Source organism: Pleurodeles waltl, chromosome 9 (genome assembly GCF_031143425.1).
Source record: "Pleurodeles waltl isolate 20211129_DDA chromosome 9, aPleWal1.hap1.20221129, whole genome shotgun sequence".
Classification (NCBI taxonomy): Eukaryota; Metazoa; Chordata; class Amphibia; order Caudata; family Salamandridae; genus Pleurodeles; species Pleurodeles waltl.
In genome coordinates, this window is record NC_090448.1 from 772,033,155 (window position 1) to 772,054,401 (window position 21,247).

A 21,247-nucleotide genomic window follows, 5' to 3' on the forward strand; every position below is an offset into this window, starting at 1 on the left:
GCATGTCTGAACACCAAAAATTACATTTGCACAACCCTGGGACAATGCCTGCAGCATAAGCCATGACAGATGAGCTTGCAGCCTTGATACTGAGACCAAGCTAATGTGGGTCCTGTTCATGTAGGCCACGGCCCAGGCTGGGGGAAGTGCGATGCGGGCTGTCAAGCAGAAACCCTCACGAGGCACAACATGCAAAATATTGATTAGACACAAAGATTAGTGTCTATGTATAGATACATGACCTTTCTAACTGAGCCAAGGCCATAGTTGCCACACCCCTTTGCAAAGCTACTTTGTGGTGCACCGTTGTCGAAAACATGGATGCAACAGATTCACTGAAATAGGAATCAGTAATCTGGAAACCATACCTTCTCTGAGCGTTGAATATGTAATACTTTGGCTTTAGAATTTCTCCCCGCTTTTAAACAAAACACAGAAGCTTTTTGATTGATAAAATCTACTTTTATTAAAAAAATGAAACAGAAAATATAAAAACAGACCAAGATACAGTATAACAATGCTTGAAGCATTTCAGACAGTCAACAAAAAATAAACAAGCACGTTTAAAATTTAGCAATATAATCTCTAGTGCAAGGCAATCTTCATACTTCTCCCTAATTCCTCTGTGAGTCCTAGTAAAAGAAAATTCCTATAAGAACCTCGGACCACTGCTCGAGGTTGTCCTTATAACAAGCAATTCCTTTTATAAGGACATTCCTATTACAAGAACATCTATCCATATCCTCCTCCAATCCTCGATATAGAAGTGCATCTTTATATAAGAATATGCGTCTCCTAAGAGCATCTCCAAGGCAAACAACATTTTGCAGTTCAAACCTTCTCAGTGTGCACGTTTCCATCAGTATACATAGATAGTTGTGTACTAAATGACAAGAAAGTCTGCCCTGGTGTTGGGCCTGCACTAGTAACAGATCACATATTTATCACCCAACTGTTGGTTACATATAGTCAGTTTGTTTCCATGCATCCGGCCACAGCAGGCAAGTTAAGTTTCCAACTCCCTGGAAGCACATTGGGCGATATCTAGGGAAGATATTTTCTGGGAACATAGGTCATTGGGATAGCTTTGGGACATATCTATAGAAGAGATGTTATATGGAATGCATGTACAGGTGGAATAACATATATAAAGAAGCTATCATCTAAGGAATGTAAATGCAGGTGGAATAACATTTAGAGCATATTTACAGAATATCTGGGAACGTATTTACAAGTGAAATAACAATGAGAACAAAACCAACTTGGGCTTACCACATGGTACAAGTTTAACAGATAAGTCCTCTCAGAGTCAGCCACAGGTCGGACATTCTCCTAAACCCCACCTAGACCGTGGACATGATCCAGATCCTGGGCTGCATAGCATTTCCCAACTCTTGATGGACAAAGTCAAACTCCAGGGATACATTGGAAGATATTCTTCTAAATTGTCTTGGTAAATATGAAGATAATCTGGCCTATTTACTATTTCACTGGGATTTATGATTTGCCTTGCAACTGTGTCACATATTTTCAAAATACAGGTAAGAATGTGGTGTGTACAGTTCCATGAGCTATAACTATTTCTCTTAAATGGCACCCTATGTCGGCAAGAACTTTATGTGGCAGCCATGTTGGAAAGGTTATGTCACTCTCATTTCCATACACTGTGGGCTTTCCTGGCTGGCAGTGTTGTCTTCATGATGGAAAGACAGACTCGGATTTACTCAGGGCGGAATCCAAATTAGTTCACCGGAGTAGCACCACTAATTTACAATGTAGCATACCAATTCCCTGTACTGTAAGACGAGTCTTCACAAGCTGCAGGTGTGGCCACCATGATTGTGCGAGTAAACTAACGTTTAAAAGCTGCAATACAAAAATGTCACTTCAACAGCGAGTGATGGTAGCAGACACTATTCAACATGTCTTGCCAGTGGTAGGTTGTTCTTAGAAACAAAAAACATTTTTTTTAACAAATGTGGGATGTTAGCGTTCTTTGATGAGGCACCTGGCAAAATGATGAACTTTTTAATTTTTTTAGAATGTATTCAGGTAATTATGTATTTAACTTGCAATACTGTTAACAAAATACGCTTGGCTGGCCTACTTCCTATCAGTTATGTTCATTTTACATAGCTGATATAGTTAGCCTGCACAGGATTAGGCTGAGTGCTGTATGTAATAAATCTCCCAAACCCACCCAGTCATTCACCTTTCACTGTAAGTGATTACTTGAAGTACTAAAACGTACAACAAAATACAAATATTGGAAGGCTGGTATAAAGTATACAGTGCTGCATTTTATAGGGCTAACAGGACACAAGGTTGCCTTCTCGGCTTGCAGAAGGCATAATTATTAGGCTGTGTGCTTGATCAGAAGTTAGGGCACAGGGCTCCATAGGTGCTGGTGTACACAGCTACCCTGGCACTCTGCTGCCTACAGTGCAGCCAGTGTGCAAACTGGTTTGTCAGCACATGGAAGTCTGTGTGCCAGACTACTAGATAGCATGACTGATTGGGTGTGGGAATGCTGTTGCACAGGGCAAGCATGCACATGGCTTCTGATGCAAAGGGCTGCCTTTTTCTCTGCAAAGGGTGCCAATGTGCAGATTAGTCACTGCAAATGGTTACACAAAAACCTGTTGTGCAGGGCAGTGAAGTCAACTTACCTATGTGTATGACTGCATGTCCAGACTCCAGAACTGCCAATGCACAAGGTTTTTAGAGCATACTCTTCTAAGAATGTAGTTATATAGGAAAAGTAAGGACAGAGTAACACTATGAATGTTAGGTTACACAGAGATAGAAAAATAATATGGAGAAAGATGGGCATAAATAGTTTGGGACAAGACAATCTAGGGATGCGAAGACTTATAATGAGAAAGATGAAACTACTAGGCTGAAAAAAAGCCAGGAGAGGGGATATGTGCCACAGATCATTGACCCAACTGTCATCACTGCTTGTAGCAATCAAAGGTTCTGATGATTAAGACTTAACAGAAGGAGAGGGTCACAGTACTATTAAGGAATAGCCAGTGTCATTGAAATTATGAGATTCTGCTGTGTTTGCCGCAATATTGTGAGTTCACCGCACTAGTAATTTAATCTAGCACATTATGCTTAATTTTCAAATTTGCAGACTTCTACGAAAAGCAGTTTCTGGTTCAAGGAGATCAAAATGTCTTAAAAGCATCATAATGTGGTACAGTGCAGACCATTTACAGACGGTAAACCATGCCTTTTCAATTGCTGATCACTTAAATCCCTTTTAGAATAGTAATACTGGGATCAATTTTTGGCTCAGGCACCAATATGTATTATTATCACAAAACAGCGAAATAATAGTTTCCCAAAATGTGCTGCATTATGCCACATCATTTCCATTTTATACCACATTATTTAGTCACCTAAGCCACATACTTTAGCTCTCCAATGCTTCATACTCCCGTGACCATGCATGCAGCCCAAGCATAAAAGGTAAGAAAAATGTCCACTCACTGGTCAAGCAACCTCCCTCACAGAAAATAATCTACCACAGCATGATCGGAGAAGAAGTGCTAAAGAAATAAAACACAGGTATAACTCGTGAAGCCCTGGCATTTACAATCAAGACACACCATTAACAGAAAGCAAAGAAGCCCAATAAGGCTCTATTCAACTGACAGATCTGCAAATAATCTATCCCTCTATGCTAAGGAGAGAACCTGCCTGATCAACACATGCCCTGTGGATTGATCTGTAAGAAGGAAACCATTCATAAAAAGTGGCCTAGGGTAAGAAACATCTGAATCGAGAAGCAGAGGATGTGAAAATCTACTAAGTTAAGAGGACCATATAAAAATCTAGAAGGTAGTGGACCCTCTTCTGGGGAAAAAAAGCAGAATATTTCCCCTGGAAATGACTAGGAAACTGATAAATTGATATAGCATCTGCCTCAAGGTGAGGGAAACAGGAGAAGAATTATCAAAACTGCCACTGAGAAGCCAGCGACTGTTCCAGTCAGAAACCAGGCCAATAAAACCTGAAACGTTGAAGAGATGAACAACAGGACAAGAAACCCAAAATGTAACAGAAGCAATTTACCTCTTCATGCAACAGCGCATCTAGGAGAAACAACTAAAGAAAGGCAATGATAAAGTGAAGTCCAAAATATAGCAACATCCCTAACTAGATGTTCAAATCTAGGACTCTGCTTACGCTTCTCTCCAAAAATTGAAAGAAACTGTTCCCGCTCTCAGTGTTTTGCCAGATGACTTCTTCTAGTCTGAAGATGAGATTAAAATGAATATCTTCAAAGAAGAAACATTAGTCAAAACAGAAATTATTAGTCGAGCAAGATCAATAGAAAAATATTTCTTGAGAAGACCAAAATCACAACGTTCAATATTGTTAGCCCAAGGGACAATTAGGTCTATTATTGGGTGTTGACTGGCAATTTTACCTCTCAATGCCCTTGAAGAGTCAAGTGATAGACACTTAGCATATATACAGGTAAGAAAAGCTATTAGTAAGCTATCTAAGCATGTGGTGCATCAAACACCGAGCTATGCCTTTCATCCTGCAAGTCACAGGCTTAAGCTCTCAAAGGGGCAGCTCACAGTCAGCGGAGGCTGATACCTGCGGCTTCGTTTGATATTAACACCTATTTTTTAAGCCACTAGAGATAATGCAGTTTATGCTTTTGGTATATAATAATCAATGTTAAAACAGTAACATTAACAAGTGAATACCTTTTTATAATTAAACCATTTGGCAATAATGCCTTTATAAGTCATGGCTTTCTGCAAAGAAATATGCAGAAATCCATTCCATTAAAAAAGGTCTACAGTGTAACATATGAACAGAACACGAAAACTGAAAGCAATTCCACACTACTTGTGGCAGAACTGTGCATGAATCACTTCTGGTGGCTTTTACACATCACTCGGCTTGACAGTGCAACCAGAAACCATGCATCACTTGGTCGAATGCTCATTACAATTACTTGCCAGCACAGAATATGTGGGGTTAAAGAACAGTCTTCTCGATAATTTCAAGTAATGCTTATCTAGAGACTGATGAGGCGATCTGTGCTGCCCAGAAGCTTGCAACTAATTTTTTCACTAGCGTAATTAAGGCATTGATGTATTTGTTCGAGCAGAGAAAACAATGCTATTGTAAATTCTACTTAATTAGAAAAATAAAATCATACATTTGCAATTTTTGTCCAGACTCTGAAGGCATCTGCTCAGTTAATGTGATCTAACACGTCCATGGGTAATTCTAGGCAGTATTTCGAATGTTTTTCAAATGACTAATTTAACTGCGTCCTGAACCAAGATATGTTACCCTACAAGCATGTTTTAATTACACCCAAAAAATATTTTTTTGTGAGGCTTCTGACTGGTTGAAATGAGGAAATCTATTCTCAGGTAGAGTAGAAATAATTCATGAGTGGGACCTAGGTCATCACCATACCTAATAAAAATAAAAAAAAGCTCAGAATTTTATAAATTTATTTCGGAAATTTTGTAATGATTGCTTGGTGATGTGATGGGAGGAGGTTGTGGTAGGATATGGAATCCCAGAAATACACAATAGCAATCTCCGAAACTACTGAACAAAAGGGCTCCATTTTTAAAAATGTGTCAAGAGTGTACATTCATACGTTCAATTAGGCCTAATTTTTAAAAGAAATACGTTTTTGTGGCTTTACCATTAGCCCTCCAATAACACACACACACATATATATGTATACCTATATATATGTATATATATATATATTTACATATATATATATATATACATACATACACACACACCCACATGCCCTAGTGCGACTATATATAATGTAAATATACACATATTTCTTCAGAATTGTTTATCATACTGTAGCTCCCTTTTAGTCCCATGAATAATATAAACTGAGTCGAAGTTAATCTTCTACTTTATACACTTGGGGCAGAATTAAATTCCTGGTCTAAGCTGTAGGTAATTATATGTATTGCACTGTTGCACACTAACATCAACTTAATCTCTGCTGTACAGTTCAATAGCCTGAAGTTAAACCTTCTTTCCCGCAACGAGGTAATGAAGTCATGCTTCAACCAAATCACCACTCCCTATGCCCATGCTCTGACAAGAAGGTTCCCAGAAGACTTCCAGCCTCTTGTCTACACTCATGAAACATTTCCAAAAGGCCAGTGAGACTTAAGGGACCTAATTTGTGAGATTTTAAACTCTGTAATTATGCCTTGGGGAGGGTTTAATCCATATCTGTAAAATGGCTTAAAGTAATGTCTAGAGGCTTAGATGAGGCAAATCTTGCTTCAGATGTTGTAATAGGCCTCAGTAACGTGAAGAATCATCCCACATGACCACTGGTTAAGCATCCACCCCTCGAACATCTTTCTTTAACCTATCGCGGTAGGGATATACTTTTCAGTTTTCCAAACCTCCACAACCTAATAAGGAATTAAAATAGATTAAATTCTGATGGATTTATGTAAATTAGATAGGCACATTCTAGGGCACTGGGAAGTAGAATAAGTTCCAGTCTGAGAATAATTGAATGACAGGCAACATGTTGCCCCCATGAAACACAAATAAACATAAATAATTTAAAACACTACAAATAAAAACACTATGTGGATAGTGTAATTATGACAACCAATCAAAGTATTTTGAAAGGAAAAAAATAATGCTCCCAAGCAGAAGCAGGAATTCTGTGACTTTTCATTTTGAAACGATATTGTTTTCACCTTATTTTTCCACAGAATGCACTTTGTTAAATGTGATCATACAGTCCAAAGCATGTGTTGAAGCAAGTTAGCAAACCTCATAGGTTTTAAAAGCATTGAGCTTCAGATAGCTGTCCTAAGTGCATTAAGGGTGTTTTGATATTCTATAACACCTGGATCCACGATCACAAAGTAACTCTTGGCTATATTACAAAAACATTTAGTTCAGTGTTTGGTTACCTATATAAATACTTCTAACTGCATTTGATGGCAAACACTTGTGCCATAAAAAAAAAAAACTAAAGTTAACGTGCTAACAAGGGATGACTGTGGTGCTTTTCTTTGAAAAAGGTGACCAGTAGGTCTTGTCTTTCCCTGATTAATCAGTTTGTCTTTTCTTTTTAAAGTTTTTCTCCAAACATGCTTTAGCTTTCACATAAGGGTCTTTGTTGTTTTCCACACCTCCCTCCTAAGAACAGAAGGATGTCCAGTCATTGTGAGACATCACGTCACTTGTCATTAAGCGGCAGTGATACCAGTTGCATGGGGGGCAACTTGGGAAATCAGTGGGAAGAGGAAAAGTATGACGAGTCAATGCCATGAAACAAGTTGGCGAAAGAAACAAGAAAGAACATGGTATGCCTAATTATCGCAAGATACCTTATGTATCCAGAAAGAAAGCTTGCAGACAAAGGGGGCTAATAAGGCATTTCAAAAGCAGCATGTACAAGAAACATGATCTCTCACAAAGGAGCTACGATGAAATTTTTTGACGATGTCAAACTGGCAAAACATTTCTGGCAAACCCAGCAGACAGCGAGTCTAATACCTATTACTAAATTAAAATGGGTGAAACAATCGGTTTTAAGACTTAATAAATGTAATCCCATGGTAAGGAAACCTCTCCCTTTAAAAAATGCAGAGTAATTGATGTCGTCTTGGTACTTCAAAGTAGGTGCATCCTATTCATGGAGAAGGGGTGGCAAGGAGGAAGGATGATCGACCCTGGTTAACCTTGGGCCTTGACTATTGGAACATCCAACTTTCGTTTTTGGAAAACTGATCTTAGGGTGTTTGGAGTACACAATTTGTTGTTATCTAATGTAGATAATTGCTTTCATATCTAAAAAGGTGTTTGCGTTTCTTTACACTTTACTAGATCTCATGGAGATCTGTGACCTTTCCATGAGGATTGATGCAATTTCTTTGCAATTTAAGGAGGATCCGCCTTTAAAGTCAGATTTGAGGAGAGGGCTGGTAACGCCGAAAATGTTCCGAGTTCTAAGCAAGGATCCCCTCTCCTAAAAACAGAGGCATTTGGATGAACCAGGGTTGACTGATTTTTCTTTTGAAATAATTAAAAAGGCAATTTTGGTTTTACGATAGGGACAACACACACATACACACTGACTTCATGTCTTAAAACTATTAAAAAAAAGAATGTTCTGCTCTTACTATAAATAAAACAAAATTAAATATTCCAGTTATTCAATTTAAAATTGAGGGATTTTCTTCCAATGCAAATGGAAAATGGAGGTTCTGTCGTGCAAGTTGCCTCTCTTAGGTCCAAAATGGCTGCCATCTTACCCGTTGCTCCTTATTTTGTTCAAACGGAGTGGAGTGGGCAGTTATTTTCAAGTTTCCTTAGCTTGAGAATAGCAAGGCTGGGTGGACAGAAGTGGTGGCATCCCTGCAGTGCCAAGTTTCAATTCAAGTTACAAGAGAGCTTTGAAGAGGAAAGAGAGACCAGCCCCAGTGGACAGACCGAGCGCCAGGAAAAAGGTCATGACAGCTCCTGCCATCTCACACTCGTGCGAGAGCACCTTCCTGAAGAGAGAAGAGATTATAGTGTTTGTTAGAAAACCACTCTTGCTTATGCACCTCTTTCAAATTAAAGACTAAACATTGTTTTGAAAAATGTATCTGACCTACAAGAAATGCATGACTTTAACAAGGATACTTCATGTAATTAGGTGATTTTTTTGAACAATTCTGACAGGTGAACCTCTCCTAAAACATTCTAAGGCTGGGCATTTTAGCTGAGCTGCCACATTTAAAACATAAAAAGAAACAGGGACATCGTTAGTGGCTTCCATAGTAGAACGTTTTTGTCCTTCCACACTGCAGTTCAAAAAGTCCCATGAAAATGGCACAGAGCTTAAAAGGTTCTTGCACTCTCACCCTTTAGGGTATATGAGAACGGTTATGTAACAATTGGTGTAGAAAGTTTTACAGCACAGCAGTGTTTGTACACAAAAATGTTTACTGACTCTATTGTACCAACTAGGGAGACACGTAGGCTCTCTGAGAAACTAGAGTTTATGTCTACCCCATCACCATCTGTTCAGATGCGGTATTGTATGTTGGACAGTGGAACCCACCACCTCTTTTGGTACAGGGCCTCTCGCTGAATGACATACGTGGAAAGACTGTACATGAGCTACACATGAAAACTGGTGTGCCCCTACTGTTGAGAATGAACAACAGACCTCACTTCCCCTTACTTCATGGAAGAACAAAAGGAGACTCATAGAAAACAAGCATAAGCACTATAAAAAGCTCCCTAGAGCTTGTAGGAGGTATGGAAAGCACTAGATAAATAGCAATGTAATAAATTACCTAGCCTAGGCACTCAACTACCCAAAAACATGTCTCTACGGAACAAAGATTTCTCACTATATGGTTGAGTCCAGAGCGTCTTAGCCCCAGCACCCAAGCCACATTTGACCTGCGGTCTCCCTGCATGTCCACTGCTAACAGCTACTCCAGTCCAATGCTTGACACGCAGCTCATTCTGCCTTAGCTCTTCCAAACTTTCAGATGCAATGCCCTGCCCGGAAATCTGTCCTGTCCACAAAAGGATAGTCTGCATCTATGCTAGACCTGCTATTCAGAAAGGTGTAAATAATGGTGTGGGCGGCACCACCATGATTAAGAACAGCGAGAGGCACTCACCTGGGTGCGAGGCACATGGTGAGGGAGACAAAGTAGCCATTGGAGAAGGCGAAGAGGACCATGAAGATGATGAACCAGGCATCCTGCCCGAAGACAACCTTCAAGTAGTAGTGATCGGGGACGTTGCAGAGCATGAAGAGCGGCACGAAGACGAAACGCAGGCACACGAGAAGCGGCAGTAGCCTGCTGTCCTGACCTGGCTGCAAGAGAATAAGAAACAGTTGTCAGAGCATGCAACGTCTCATGTCTATGGTTGAATGATTGGAGATCAGCATGATGAAACAGAGCATGCCAAACCTAGATCGAGATGGGGGGTCACAGGAATTGCAAAGGGATGCAGAACCAGTCACCACTAGGTCTGGATGGGCTAATGGAACTGGCACAGGAAAGCCGAGCTTGTGACTTCTAGGAATGAACGGTGTCATGGGCTTGCAGCATGTATGGAAGTCCTGCCACATCGTCAGTTTTATTAGTTAGTAAACTAGTACAGGGATTCATAGACTGTCACTTCCAGGGCTGAATGGTTTTATTACATTGCCACAGATAAGAAAAGTCGGAGTTTTTACATTTATGGAGGGCGGTACATAGGCACATGGATGCAGAGGAGGTCTCTTTTAAAGCTGGATGGGTTGAGTTGGCAAAGCAATAAATTGCTAGTGACCTCTGCAGTGGTACTCGTCAGTGCATCAGTAGAGGGTTGTACAGCCTGTCACTTCTAGGGCAGAATGGGTTTATAAGATTGGCACAGGTATACAAAGCTTGCCACTAAAGTTGGGTGAGGTCATGGAGCTGGCACACAATTCCAGAGGCGTCAATTCTAGAGGTGGATTGTCTCATGGAGTTGACCCATGGGTACAGGGCTCGTCACTCCTTGGGGTGTATGTATTCAAGGGATTTGTGAAGGAATGCACTGACTATCAATTCTAGCAGCTGTTGAGCTCATGAAGCTGGTACATTGATGAGGTTAAGTCACTTTTAGCACTGGATAGGCACACATGTTTGACACAGGGATATGTTGCGCACAGCCAGTTCTCTGTTTTTGTCTCAGAGTCCCCTAAGGTATGACTGACTACAGGAGAAGGTGGATTACTTGAGTGGTGGGTCCAATGATGTTTATTTATTTATTTTAAATACATTCGGTCCAAAAAGTTTTTCCAATGATGTGTTTCTAGCTTTTCAGGACCCTGTTACTACGTGGCGAGAAGGGGGACACAGAGACGCCTGAGAAGGCGCATCGCCATCCCTGACATTACTCACCCATAGGAAGAAGGAGGTAGCACTACGTCCGATCCAGTCCATGATATTGAACAGCAAAAAACAGCAGACGGGAATGAAGAACACACCTAAGAAGAAACAGTGCAAAGGTTAACTACTTCATGGCCCTTGAGCCCCAAAAATAATAGTCATTGGTACCTTACAATTGTACCAGCTAATATTTAACCTTGCAACCCAATTTATCATGGCATGACTCTGGCAAAAAAAATTTTCACAGTATTAGATTTCATGATTCCACTCCACAAAGTCTGAAAACTCACTCCAAGCAATTTATAAGCCAGTGTGACAAATGCAATTTATCAACATAAAGAGCAGGACTGTGCTGAGAAAACCACAGTAGCTTCAGGTATATATTGCTGAACAAAAATTATGTAATAACAAATAAAAAGCAGACTCACAACCAGGAAAGGGTGTCAATCTGAGCCAGAATCATTTTACCAAGGATATAGTCACAATTCGTTGAAACATGTTCACAATGTACTGGCAAGTGCCAAAACAGAAATTTAGCCCTACAAATAACAAAGCCGGGTGACAAAAACATTGTTCTTAATTCTATTGTTTGTGTATTTTCATATTTCAACAGCCTCATAGTGGCTGAATTATGTGCACTTTATAGAAGGCTGGTCTGGTGTGTGGTGAGAACCTATGGTGTTATCACCTTATTCCAGGTCCAGGTATCCCCTATTAGTGAGGTGTAGTCAGTGTCAAGGAAGCCAGGCTCTCTAGAGGCAGCTGTGGATGAGCATCCAAGACTTATCTAGGAGACATGCACAGCTTACGGAATACCACTGTAGTTACACAGCACTTACACAGATGAAAGAGCCACACAGTGTTACAAAAATAAAGGTACTATATTAGGGTAACACAGTTCCAAAATACTATATAGCAATACCCCAAATGGAGGTAAGTAAACACACTATTATATGTACATTAGAAGTCAGGAACTAACATAGAATGCAATAGAAAACAGTGTAAATAATAGGTAATACTGAAGGCCTGAGGGGGGACCAAACCATATGCTAAGAAAGTGGAATGCAAAAGATGCCCCCCTCTAAGGAAGTGGAATCGGTAGGAGGGAGCTGAAGGAACTAGAAAATCCACAAAGTAAGTACCAGAGTGTCCCCCAGCGACCAGGAGAAAAGAGGTAAGTAACTGGTTCTCCCCAAACCCACCAAAGGACTTCAGAGAAAATGAAATTGCAAGACCCTGACAAGACTGCAAGAAACCAAAGGTGGATCCTGGAGAGGAAGACCTGGAAAAGAAGGGGTCCAAGTCCAGTTCACGTTGGAGTGTCCGGTGGTGACAGGAGCCACTACCCTTCTGTTTGTGGATGCAGGACCAGGTCGACGGTGGACGGAGACAGTCATTAGTGCAGCCCTGGAGCAGCTGAAGAGCTCTTGGAGAGATGCAGTCACTGTCCCATGCCGGAAGAAGGATTGCAGTTGGTCAGTGGTGTGGAAGAACCACCAACAAGCCTTGGCAAAGGCAAATGTTGGAGATGAAATGTGGGGCTGCCGGTGACCAGAAAGGTACAGGACTCAACCCATGGAGGTGAGTCGCGGGTGACCCTCAGCAGTGAAGAGAGTCGCAGGAAGAGGAGGCAGCACCCACTGACGACCCACAGGCATCAAGCACAGGAGTTGCAGTGAGGCTCATGAAGCACAACTTGGAAGGAGTCCCACATCACAGGAGAAACATGCAGAGGGCTGTGCATCACAGGGAAGAGTGCTGGTGGCTGGGGCTACATGGAGCCTGAAGATCCCTTGGAGGAGATGCCAACAAGCCCTGGTAGCTGCTAGAGACGTGGTGCTCAGGGGTACTGTCCTGCGTAGTGAGGCAAGGGCTTACTGTCTCCCAAGTTGGAAAGCTGGTAGAGAGGACCAAACGGACCACTCCAGACCACCACCCATGGTGCAAGATCCATGCAGCTCTGACAGTCATCATTGCAGTTGGTGCCTCTGGATTCAGGGGAGTGACTCCTTCACTTCAAGAGAGATTCAGTCTTGCTTCTTGTGCAGGTTGAAGACTCATCACCCTCACAGGATGGGGAAATGTTGCCGTTGCTGAAAGGAGCAGAGCAGAGCTGCAGATTGTAAGTTCCTGTGAAGTCCAGTTGTGGTTTCAGCGGCCAGAAGTCGAAGTAAACTTTGCAGAGGAGTCCTGTTGGGATCTTGTATGTCAAATGCGAGGACCCACCCAAGAGGGAACCGCTAAATATCCCTGGAAGGGGGATTGGTCACTTAGCAAGGTGACCACCTATCAGGAGTGGGCTATGGTATCACCTGCATGACCTGGTGTAAGGAAATGCCTCCTTGGCATGGTTACCCCCTAACGATGCTAAGTTATGATTTGAAAGTGTACTGGGACCCTGCTAACCAGCCCCAGCACCAGTGTTCTTTCCCTAAACTGTACCTTTGTCCCCACAATTGGCCCAACCCTGGCACTCAGATAAGTCCCTTGTAACTGGTACCCCTGGTACCAAGAGCCCTGATGCCAGGGAAGGTCTCTAAGGGCTGCAGCATGTCTTATGCCACCCTGGGGACCCCTCACTTAGCACATACCTCTCAGCTTGTGCGTGCTGGTGGGGAGAGAATGAATAAGTCGACATGGCACTCCCCTCAGAGTGCCATCCCAACCTCACACTGCCTAAGGCATAGGTAAGTCGCCCCTCTAGCAGGCCTTACAGCCCTAAGGCAGGGGGCACTATACCACAAGTGAGGGCATATGTGCATGAGCACTATGCCCCTACAGTGTCTAAGCAAAACCTTAGACATTGTAAGTGCAGGGTAGCCATAAGAGTATATGGTCTGGAAGTTTGTCAAACACAAACTCCACAGTTCCATAATGGCTACACTGACAACTGGGAAGTTTGGTATCAAACTTCTCAGCACAATAAATGCACACTGATGCCAGTGTGCAATTTATTGTAACATACACCCAGAGGGCATCTTAGAGATGCCCCCTGAATACCTACCGACTTCTAGTGTAGGCTGACCAGTTTCTGCCAGCCTGCCACACACCAGATATGTTGCTGGCCACATGGGGAGAGTGCCTTTGTCACTCTGTGGCCAGGAACAAAGCCTGTACTGGGTGGAGGTGCTTCTCACCTCCCCCTGCAGGAACTGTAACACCTGGCGGTGAGCCTCAAAGGTTCACCCCTTTTGTTACAGCGCTCCAGGGCATCCCAGCTAGTGGAGATGCCTGCCCCTCCGGCCACTGCCCCCACTTTTGGCGGCAAGGCTGGAGGAGATAATTAGAAAAACAAGGAGGAGTCACCCACCAGTCAGGACAGCCCCTAAGGTGTCCAGAGCTGAGGTGACCCCTGCCTTGAGAAATCCTCCATCTTGAGTTTGGAGGATTCCCCCAATAGGATTAGGGATGTGCCCCCCTCCCCACAGGGAGGAGGCACAAAGAGGGTGTAGCCACCCTCAAGGACAGTAGCCATTGGCTACTGCCCTCCCAGACCTAAAAACACCCCTAAATTCAGTATTTAGGGGCTCCCCAGATACCAGGAAATCAGATTCCTGCAATCTGAAGAAACAAGAAGGACTGCTGACCTACAAGCCTGCAGAGAAGGAGGAAGACGACAACTGCTTTGGCCCCAGCCCTACCGGCCTGTCTCCAACTTTGAAAACCTGCTCCAGCGATGCATCCGACAGGGACCAGCGACCTCTGAAGCCCTAGAGGACTGCCCTGGACTAAAGGACCAAGAAACTCCAGTGAACAGCGGCCCTGTTCAAACCAGCTACTTCTTTGCAACAAAGAAGCAACTTCCGAAGACTTCACTTTTCCCGCCGGAAGCGTGAGACTTCCCACTCTGCACCCGACGCCCCCGGCTCGAGATCCAGAGAACCAACACCTCAGGGAGGACTCCCCGGTGACCGTGAGCCCGTGAGTAACCAGAGACGACCCAGCTGATCCCTCACAGCGATGCCTGCAGAGAGAATCCAGAGGCTCCCCCTGACCGTGACTGCCTGTAACAAGGGACCCGATGCCTGGAACCAACACTGCACCCGTAACCCCCAGGACCTGATGGAACCGAACTTCGATGCAGGAGTGACCCCCAGGCGACCCTCTGCCTAGCCCAGGTGGTGGCTGTCCCGAGAAGCCCCCCCTGTGCCTGCCTGCACAGGTGGGGCTTCCCCTGCCCCGGGTCCCTCCATTGTTTCCTACCTGAAACCCGACGCCTGCTTTGCACACTGCACCTGGCCGCCCCTGTGCCGCTGAGGGTGTGTTTTGTGTGCCTACTTGTGTCCCCCCCAGTGCTCTACAAAACTCCCCTGGTCTGCCCCCCGAGGACGCAGGTACTTACCTGCTGGCAGACTGGAACCGGAGCACCCCTGTTCTCCATAGGTGCCTATGTGTTTTGGGCACCTCTTTGACCTCTGCACCTGACCGGACCTGAGCTGCTGGTGTGGTAACTTTGGGGTTACCTTGAACCCCCAATGGTGGGCTGCCTATGCTGCAGAACTGAGACTTGTAAGTGTTTTACTTACTCTCCTAATCTAACCTTTACTTACCTCCCCCAGGAACTGTTGATTTTTGCACTGTGTCCACTTTGAAAATAGCTTATTGCCATTTTTATAAAGACTGTACATGATATTGTTTTCATTCAAAGTTCCTAAAGTATCTAAGTGAAGTACCTTACATTTAAAGTGTTTGATGTAAATCTTGAGCAAAAAGAACAAGTGATGGACGGAATGCTGAACAATGTCAAACATTCACCCCCAATACAGAGATCTGGGCCTAAATCCATCGTTTTCTTGCTGCCCATGCCATTCCGGTTTGGACCCAGCCATATGCAAATCAGACTTGACCCTGTTCCCCATGGGAACAGTCCAGCCTGAACTGCCAGGCCAGGACTTCCCTGGACTGGAAACAAGCATCCTGGGACCGGTTTCAGGATTTCACCCCTCATCAGCCAGGCTAGCTTGAATCCAGTGGCATGGGAAGCACGGGACCCACGTCTGGGCATACCCGTCCCACTTAGGGCGACAACTGTAAAAAGAACAAGTGACGGACGGAATGCTGAACAATGTCAAACATTCACCCACAATACAGAGATCTGGGCCTAAATCCACCATTTTTTTTTGCTGCCCATTCCATTCCAGTTTGGACCCAGCCATATGCAAATCAGTCTTGACAGGCCTGGTCTTCCTTGGACTGGAAGCAAGCATCCTGGGACCGGTTTCTGGGTTTCACCCCTCATCAGCCAGGTTAGCTTGAATCCAGTGGCATGGGAAGCACAGGACCCACGTCTGGGCATACCATTCCCACTTAGGGCGACAAATGCAAAAAGAACAAGTAAGCACGGGACCCACGTCTGGGCATACCATTCCCACTTAGGGCGACAAATGCAAAAAGAACAAGTAATGGACGGAATGCTGAACAATGTCAAACATTCACCCCTAGTACAGAGATCTGGGCCTAAATCCATCGTTTTTTTGCTTCCCATGCCTTTCCAGTTTGGACCCAGCCATATGTAAATTAGTCTTGGCCCTGTACCCCATGGGAACAGTCCAGCCCGAACTGCCAGGCCTGGTCTTCCCTGGACTGGAAACAAGCACCCTGGGACCGGTTTCTGGGTTTCACCCCTCATCAGCCAGGCTAGCTTGAATCCAGTGGCATGGGAAGCACGGGACCCACGTCTGGGCATACCATTCCCACTTAGGCCGACAAATGAAAAAAGAACAAGTAATGGACGGAATGCTGAACAATGTCAAACATTCACCCCTAGTACAGAGATCTGGGCCTAAATCCATCGTTTTTTTGCTTCCCATGCCATTCCAGTTTGGACCCAGCCATATGTAAATCAGTCTTGACCCTGTTCTCCATGGGAACAGTCCAGCCCGAACTGCCAGGCCAGGTCTTCCCTGGACTGGAAACAAGCATCCTGGGACCGGTTTCAGGGTATGAACCGCTCATGCAGGGGTGCCTTTACACACAGGTACCTGCACCCTCCCTTCTGGGTTAGGAGTGCCTACCACAGGGGTGAATTACAGTGACCTGGTGCAGTGACCTGGAGTGAAAGGGTGCACGCACCCTTTTATGCAGGCTGCATTGGCAGGCCAGCAGACACATTTTAGATGGGCTCCCATGCGTGACATAATACATGCAGCAGACCAAGGGCAACCCCTGCTGCCCCAATGGCCTGGGTACCTGGGCACCATATACATGGGACTTCAAGGGGGCACTGCTATGCCAAATGTGGGGTGTGTGAAGTCCCAGAAACCAAATTTAGAGGGAGAGAGCACAGTCACTGGGGTCCTAGTTAGCAGGATCCCAGTGAACACAGTCAAAACATACTGAAACCATGTCAAAAATAAGGTATTTTCCTACACACTTTTTTATCCTGATCACACCCCTTTTGTTCAATTGCCTACTTCAAGAGGTTCCTTCTGTTATGCCTTGTTTCTTCATTTGCCAAGGGGCTAATAGCTCATACAAGACCGTACCAGAGGCAAAGAAATCTCACATAATACATGGCACGAATCATAGAAGGTTGTATGTAGGAATGACTGTCAAGAATGACTTTAGGGCCGGCACTGGCTGTGTATTTATCCAGGAAACCAATGAAGTTAGAAGAATTAACAGAGATGACAAGTGTCCTCAGTGAGACACGGTGGGAATAAATCTGCTATGACAGCTTGCTGATGTATGGTAAAAAGAATAAGCAAGCAGTGCTGAGTGATTGTTAAGCACTGTATCAAGCTGGCTTTTACTCACTCCATTTGCCCTCTGTGCTGGAGCTCTGGACGCTGGCTGTGATGGCAGGAAACACTGCTATGGTAGCACCGAAAGCAAGCACGATGCACAGAGCCAACATCCAGATCTGTGGATGAGAAAAAATAAATAAGTTACTAATAAAATGGAAGATTACAAACACACAAGCCCTTGTATGCTTTAACCAGCAATGCTCCACTCTGCTTGGGCGAGAGTCAAACTCACATATGACTCTGCACACTCCCATTAGTCCTGGCAAGCATGCCCTCCAGTGTGATCCATATAGCCTTATCAGCTTCTTTTCTGAGTAAACCCCCTAAACTCAGGGCTCTAGAGCTCTCCAGTACTGCACCTTTTTGAGAACCACGAAGACAGACGCCTTTTCTGGCTCCTTGACCGTTCCGTAGGGTGTGCCATTCTCCACCATGACCGCTGCTTTTTTGACTTCATTCAGGTCTCCGTTCTTCTCCTCTGTGGAAAAAGAGCAATGTGTGAGTTGTAGAGGCGGGAGGGCTGGGGCAGTTCGAGTGAGTTTAGCATATACAATACATAGCTCATTCAGATTCACTACCAATTGCCCTGGTGTTCATGTTATTCCTCTACCTAAGTATAGGGCCTAATAAATAACATTGCATCCTGCCTCCCCTTGCCCGATATGGACACTCCACCCTGACCCACTAAACGACCCCTAAATACCATCCTGTCAAACAAAAGAGACATCAACACCAATAGATACCATATAAAATTAGATAGCCTGAGAAAAAGCTGTAAGCACTAATTGCTGTCCGCTGCATGTGAAATACAAAAAGAACGATCTCACTTCAGGCTCAAAGAAAATGAAACCTATTAGAACACAGCTTGTGAGGTACAGTATTTTGCACAGGGCACTTGAGCCTCCCAATCTTAGTCTAAACACCACTATACCTAAAAGTGGCAACTTGAGCATTATACCTGGCATCTTTTGGTGTGATTTACCCTGATGTTTGGCTATCTGATCTCCTGTTTTGACTGTGTGCTGAACTTAATTTTTGCTGGCCTTACCCTTTACCACTGCTATCCAGTGCTAAGGTGCATGTGTTCTGTGTCTAACATGGTAACACTGGCTTCTCCATGACTGGCATATTTCATGTACCACTAAGTCCCTCATAAGGTGCACTATGTGTGCCCAGGGCCTGTACGTCAAACGCTACTAGGGGCCTGCAGCACTGGTTATGCCACCCACTACAGTAGCCTTTCAAACATGTCTCAGGCCTGCCATTGCAGAGCCTGTGTGGGCAGTTTAAACTACCATTTCGATTTGGCAAGTGTACCCACTTGCCAGGCCAAAACCATACCTTTTATTACATGTAAGTCACAACTTGACTTGCGTATGTTGGATTTTTGTCATTCTGGTCCTTTTTGATTCACATAAATATTGGCCATTTTTCTAAATGGGTGTGGAGTACTTTTGTGGTGTTTTCACTTAAAGCTTGGTTTCTGGATAGGGAGGCAATGCAGCAGCCTAGGCACCCACCTTTCTGCAACAGCTCGGCCTTTGTCTCCAATTCATAGCTCTGCTCCGGCTTCTTGTTCAGATGGTACTGGGCAAACTCCTAGAGTGAGGGTGAAATGACGGAGTTCAGAAACCACACGTATCAACTACTTAAATTCTGCTGTCAATCTCCTACCACCTTGGTTACCTCCTCAACCTCACTTCATGCTAGTGGAATCTTCTCATCTCCATGCAAATCCAATCATCTTAAAGAATCACACATGCTTCACCCTCATGCACGTGTAGAGTAAGTGCTCCTATAACTCACAATATAGCCATAAGAATGTTGATTAACACATCTGGTTTATATAGGAAAGCAGGGGCATCTCCCATAGCAGCCAACAGCATTTTAAAGGCTGCTGAGGCCAAGGCTGAGTCAGTGAGATCCAATTAATACTCTCAGGTTTTCCCACTAACCAGTTTAACCAGTAATACATTGCGATGCATAGCAGGACAAGGGTGGGATTTTGGGAGGGACACTGCAGCACTACCCGACACTGGAACCTTCTTAATTGTGTTTGATGACTGAGTGCAAGGAAAGAATTCCAGAGACCTCATGTGGCAACCTCCATTCATGTGACTTTGAGAAAGGACCCTTTTTTTGAAAATGGACCTGTTAGCAAAAAGATGTTTCACAAAGTTTCCTTTTCTCTAGTTTTTGCCTTGCCGATTCCTTAAGCTCCCCCATGTTTGTTTCATAACTAAGGCTTCATTCTGGTCATGCCGATCAGACAAGCAACGGGAATTCCAAGGTTTTAGGGAATAATTGAGAAGAATGGGTGTGTTCATGTCAATTCCCTCACGCTTTCCATCAGTGTTTGACGAATTCAGGAGCTCAAATCTCTGTGTGAAATACCATATCTTGTAACCTAAATGTGGTCGGTAACTCTAAATGCCACCTCCATCAGGATTCCCAAGGCCGCTCAAAATGATGCCCCAAGTGGGTGCATCATTGATTACCATGAATTTCTGAAATCACAGAAAGTAAAGACTTTCCACTTGTGTTCTATATTTTATGTTATTCCACTAATTGTAAACACTAAGGCTATGATTAAGGGTTGCACGGTGCAAAGATGCTGAAATTAATGTTTTGGGGAATTAATTCATGACTGCTAATGGTACCTCTGCACTGTGTAATAACATGTTTCACCATTTGGCGAGTCCTTTCAGCATGTGGATTTCACGCTCCAGTGAGAATGCTCTCTCATTTAAGTTGTGTTTCAAGCACTCACTGACACCTGTGCCTTTGGAAGGCATCAGAGGCTGCTTATGTGCCGGCAGCCTCAGCCCTAACTTCATTCAGTCTTCAGCTGGATGGCTTTTCCATCTAGTAAAATAGGGCCTGGTGTTCCCGTAAATAAGGGTGGGGACACACTGGGCATCTGTGACCAGGAAGGATTGTATTTATTCTTGATACACCACGCCTTCTGACTCATAATCGTGCCCATGTTTGTTGCACTGATTAAAAGCGCTTTCATTCCTACTCCCATTTCCCTCTTGGGGTGTACTTTGATTTGCCTTGTCCAAGCCACCAAACCACTCAATCTTCAGAACAAGAGGCTGGATCAGATCTCCTTTCCCATCTCTGCGGCCCTCTCAGTTGCCATCTAGTTTGCCCAACTTAAATGGCAAAAGTGGGGATAATGCGGGCAAACTGGATTGACTACAAAGACATTTCTTAAATATTAATTATGGGTCAGAGTTTTCTATTTTCACTGATTTTACATATGAAATAAAATGAAAGACAATGTATTTACCTCTCAGTGCTTATTTTTTAAAATTGGAAAATATTAAAAAGATGTTTGTTTGACTGCCTCTACGTGCTCTCAATCATGACTGCAAGGCCAATGTGTGCCCCCAGACATCACGAGGAGTTAAAAAAAGCACAGAATGCGATGTCCTTATATAACTGCAGCTGTGAAATGTTTTTGAACAATAATGCTAAGTTTTTCACGTGTGTTGCTATATCATACACGGCCTATTACAGGGCCAAAACGTCACTGGCATTTGAGGACGAATGACACTTAGGAATAAAATTAATGTG

At 43.8% G+C, this 21,247-nt stretch overlaps 1 protein-coding gene across 5 annotated transcripts in view; it reads right to left on the minus strand.

The window, feature by feature from the left end:
* Positions 1-440: 440 nt before the first annotated feature.
* The window catches only part of SLC29A2 (solute carrier family 29 member 2), a 64,850-nt gene continuing 44,043 nt past the window's right edge, over positions 441-21,247 (minus strand). For all 5 annotated transcript variants that reach the window (XM_069207950.1, XM_069207954.1, XM_069207951.1 and 2 more), the window contains 6 exons: positions 19,186-19,264; positions 18,025-18,143; positions 17,676-17,781; positions 10,932-11,017; positions 9,675-9,874; positions 441-8,546 (listed from right to left, as the gene is read on the minus strand). In XM_069207950.1, coding sequence (XP_069064051.1) covers positions 8,435-8,546; positions 9,675-9,874; positions 10,932-11,017; positions 17,676-17,781; positions 18,025-18,143; positions 19,186-19,264 — 702 coding nt within the window. In that variant the 3' untranslated portion in view covers positions 441-8,434. The remainder of the gene's footprint in view (positions 8,547-9,674; positions 9,875-10,931; positions 11,018-17,675; positions 17,782-18,024; positions 18,144-19,185; positions 19,265-21,247) is intronic.